This window comes from Branchiostoma belcheri, unplaced genomic scaffold (assembly GCF_001625305.1).
Source record: "Branchiostoma belcheri isolate BF01 breed outbred unplaced genomic scaffold, Haploidv18h27 scaffold68, whole genome shotgun sequence".
Classification (NCBI taxonomy): domain Eukaryota; kingdom Metazoa; phylum Chordata; class Leptocardii; order Amphioxiformes; family Branchiostomatidae; genus Branchiostoma; species Branchiostoma belcheri.
In genome coordinates this window covers 1,103,878-1,108,068 of record NW_017804331.1, presented here as the reverse complement: position 1 = coordinate 1,108,068, position 4,191 = coordinate 1,103,878, and the positions used below count along the sequence as shown (strand labels likewise).

Here is a 4,191-nt window from a genome sequence, read left to right as displayed (position 1 = left end):
TGAAATACACTCATTTTTCACAAGATTTGTTGGTGAGCTTGCCTCAGAATTCTACTTGACGGCTGGAGGAAATACTCACTGATCTTAGTAAACATTCATCAAACTTCAGTATTTCCATAACCTCCAGGAAATAACATGTACTAAGACTGAAATATGCCCATTTTTCACAAGATTTCTTGGTAAGCTGAAACTTAAATATCCTCAGACATGGTTCACCAGCACATGTTGGTGATAAGGCCATGTTGATTTGATTATATGGATGACATCCGCGCGCGCATGAATTTTCGGCCGTTTCCAAAAAAAAAAAGTTTTCAACCATACTGTAAATCGTACAAAACAGTTATAGATATACCATAAGTTACAAAAAAAATTAATAAAAACCATACCAATGTCGTAGAATGCCAAAATCAAACGAAAAAAGACGAAATTGTAAAGAAATGAACTTGAAGACTAGATTATTCGCCAAACCATATTCTGTGCCATTTGCTCAACCCTCATGACCACGTAGATTTCATAATGAAAAGAACTTTTTTTTTTGCAAAACTTTTTTTTTATTCGCACGCGCGCATCAGTTTTGGGGCTCCCGGAGGATGTCATCCATATAATCAAATCAACATGGCCTAATGGAGAAAGGCAAGAGAAGAACTTCAATAAGCAGCACGAGGGCCTGCATGGAGGGGGGGTGGTCATTACGAATTAAGCAAAATTTTTGCCAACGATTACGAATTATGTTAAATTCTCAGAGCTGATTGCGTACAACTATACATGTTTCAGCTAACGTACTGATTATGAATTATGAGGATTTTGGGCAGCTGCCTACAGATTATGAAGATTAAACAGCCTGATTACGCCTTACAAAAAAGGGCATGCAGGCCCTCTGAAATATGACCATTTTTCACAAGATTTCTTGGTAAGCTGAAACTTGAATATCCTCAGACATGGTACATGTATCATCAGCACATGTTGGTGATTATGGAGGAAGGCAGGAGAATAAGCAGCCAGTGTACACCTGTGTGGGAGTGACGGAAATAACATGTACTAAGAATGAAATATGCCCATTTTTCACAAGATTTGTTGGTATTAGCTGAAGCCTTGAATATCTTCAGATATGGTATCATCAGCACATGTTCTGGATTATAGAGGAAGGCAGGAGAATAAGCACTGCCAGGCTGTGTTTTATATAGCAGTACACCTGTGTGGGAGTGATGGATAGCTTCAATTACCCTGTGCCTGGGACCAGGGGGGAAGGATGCGCTAACCTGCTACAAGGGAGAGATGTACTCGCCTCTTACAGGAAGGGGCTCGGTGGAATGCATTAGAAGAAGACCTAGCTTCGCTTAGGGATGTCCTGTAAGATGGAACGTAAAGCTGGAGGTCCAGTGAGGATAGCCACACCTTGTCGGAGCACATTGAAGATCCCACCACACTTATCGAAAAGAGCAGGGGGGTCTTTCCTGGTGTGAATAGTTTAAACCTTACAGTCTAGTCTCAGGGTTGACATCTTGAAGAGGTGATAGTCACCTGTTACGTCAATCCTTCCACAAATGTCGGTCTAGAACTTTGGAACAATCTTCCAGAGGCAATAATATATGATTAGAGACAGGCAGAAGTTTATTGAATGTGAAGTAAATTCCTTCCAGTCAGTACAAAATCATTAAACTTTGAAGTGGACAGATAAAGTACAAAGTACAAAGTTAAGTAGACAGCGAATTGCGATGATGAATTTTATTCCTTTCTTCCAGGTTCCCCCAGGCCTTAAACCAGCAAGGAGTAGTAAGCTATAGATCATGGGCTTTTTTTCATGGCTGCTTAGAAGACTTTCTGTACTAAACAGTGCAGTTAAAAAACGTTTGACCAATGGGAGCTATGAATGCATTTTATTCCTTACTTCCAGGTTCCCCTAGGATGCCCCCTGCCACAGCATCACAACAGAAGACCCCCCATTAGCAAAGAACCCCCCCCTGGCAACAAAGACCCCCTCCCCAAAACAGAAAGTTGATGGATAAATGGATGGATAAAGTACAAGTAGAGAGCTGCCGAATGATGCATTTTATTCCCACCTTCCAGGTTCTCCTAAGACCCCTGCTGCAACAACATCACCATCAGCACAGAAGACCCCCTCAGCAACAACGAAGACCCCCTCCCCAGCCCCAAACCCCCCCTCCCCGGCCCAGAAGGCCCCCTCGTCTGCGTCTAAGTCCATGGACGGGGAGCTGGCCAAGGCCATTAAGGAGTTCTTCAGCGGCCTGAAGCCGGCGCTGCAGACTCTCAGGGAGCTCAAGGACACGTCGGGACAGGTGAGAGACAGCTTCAACTTTAGAACTTTAGAACTCTAGAACTTTAGAACTCTAGAAGTTAAGAGTTTTAGAGCTCTAGAACCCTAGAACTTTAGATCTCCAGAACTCTACAACTCAAGAACTCTAGAACTTAAGAACTTGAGACCTCTAGAACTTTTGAACTCTAGAACTTTAGAACTTAAGAATTTTAGAACTTTAGAACTCTAGAAATCTAGACATTTGGAACCTAAGAATTTTAGAACATTAGAACTCTAGAACTTTAGAACTCTAGAACTTTTAGAACTCTAGAACTTTTAGAACTTAAGAATTTTAGAACTTTAGAAATCTAGACCTTTAGAACTTAAGAATTTTTGAACTCTAGAACTTAAGAACTTAAGAATTTTAGAACTCTAGAACTTAAGAACTTTTAAACTCTAGAACTTTTAGAACTCTAGAACTTTTAGAACTTAAAAATTTTAGAACTTTAGAAATCTAGACCTTTAGAATTTAAGAATTTTAGAACTCTAGAACTTTAAAACAGGAACATGAGAGTGAATAGTGTGTTGTAGTTTACAATATGTACATCAGCTGTCTAAAAGCATTGATCTCTTTAACATCAATTTGACAGATTGACAGTTATCATGTGATAGTTCATCTTTAAAATGTTGTACTCATAATATCCAACGGTGATATAAATATAGCTTAAAGAAAAAGAGAGTAAGACAAGTTAACAAAAATACTCAAATGTTTAATACTCAAATGTTTTAATAATATAACATGTTGGTTTTATCTTGAAAGTTCATCTGTGTTGGTAGAAGTCATTATGCAGCAAGATTTGGGTGAGTCCAATTCTTGTGTTGGAAATTACAGTTTAATCTTGCTGCATAAAGATGTTGGTTTGTTGGTTTACAAGATGTTTATAAGACATGAGTTTCTAAGATGATGCTCTGTGTCCCCAGACGAGCGCAGGTGACCTGCGGGTTGCCATGGCAACGAACGCCCAGCTGGTGCAGAAACTGGATGAGGACCTGTCCTCCAGCCTCACCAGCCTCAAGGCCAACGTCGTCGCCGCCGTCAAGAGGAAAAAGGAAGGTGCCGAGCAGCAGTCATGACACAGGAGGGACTGCAACTCTGAAGTGTAACTAGTGTTTTATAGTGTTATAACGGAAATGAAGAGAAACCTACAGTGGGGGTCACTGGAAGACAGACGTAGAATGTCCAGACTGTGCATGATGTACAAAATGACAAATAAACTGGTGGATGTACCAACCACTAAGTATACTGATACCAGTCCAGAAAAGAACAAGAAACAGTCATGCCTTCAAATATCAGAGTTATCAACCAAGAATTGAGGTGTTCAAAAACTTGTACTTCCCCAGAACTATCGTAGACTGGAACTCGTTGCCACCAAGCACAGTTGGGGCATCAGCACTAGAAAGCTTTAAACAACTCCTGCAATCAAATGTGCAAAGATTGAGTGTAGCAAGCCGTTCGGTGTGATATTGACCCATTTTTATGATTCAAAATAATATTTAATATAATATTCTTTTATAATGTAAAATGATAGTTGATTTGGGACATAATTGTGACATAAATTTGATTATGTTTACTGAAGGAAAACATATTGTTTTTGCTCTTCTTCTCCGAACAAATAAGGTCAATGACCTGAACCAGACGTCTGTCACCATGGTACTGAAGGAAAACATATTGTTTTTGCTCTGTTTCCTCTTCTTCTCCAAACAAATAAGGTCAGTGACCTGAACCAGAGGTCTGTCACCATGGTAACTGGTGTTGGGTTACATCATGTTGCAGTTTTATAGCAGGAGGGATTTGGACTCCTGTCACCATATATATGAATGTGTAAGAATTAACAGAGCACACCGTATAACTAGAAAGGTTAACTTACATTTGCAAA

The 4,191-nt window shown here is 39.9% G+C and overlaps 1 protein-coding gene across 1 annotated transcript; it reads left to right on the top strand.

Moving 5' to 3' along the window:
• Positions 1 to 1,343: 1,343 nt before the first annotated feature.
• On the top strand, positions 1,344 to 3,530 carry LOC109483994 (protein teashirt-like). The gene is made up of 4 exons (XM_019787150.1): positions 1,344 to 1,379; positions 1,743 to 1,773; positions 2,068 to 2,297; positions 3,236 to 3,530. Exons 1-4 carry the CDS (start codon positions 1,344 to 1,346, stop codon positions 3,386 to 3,388), a joined length of 450 nt encoding a protein of 149 aa, XP_019642709.1. The 3' UTR covers positions 3,389 to 3,530.
• Positions 3,531 to 4,191: the final 661 nt, after the last annotated feature.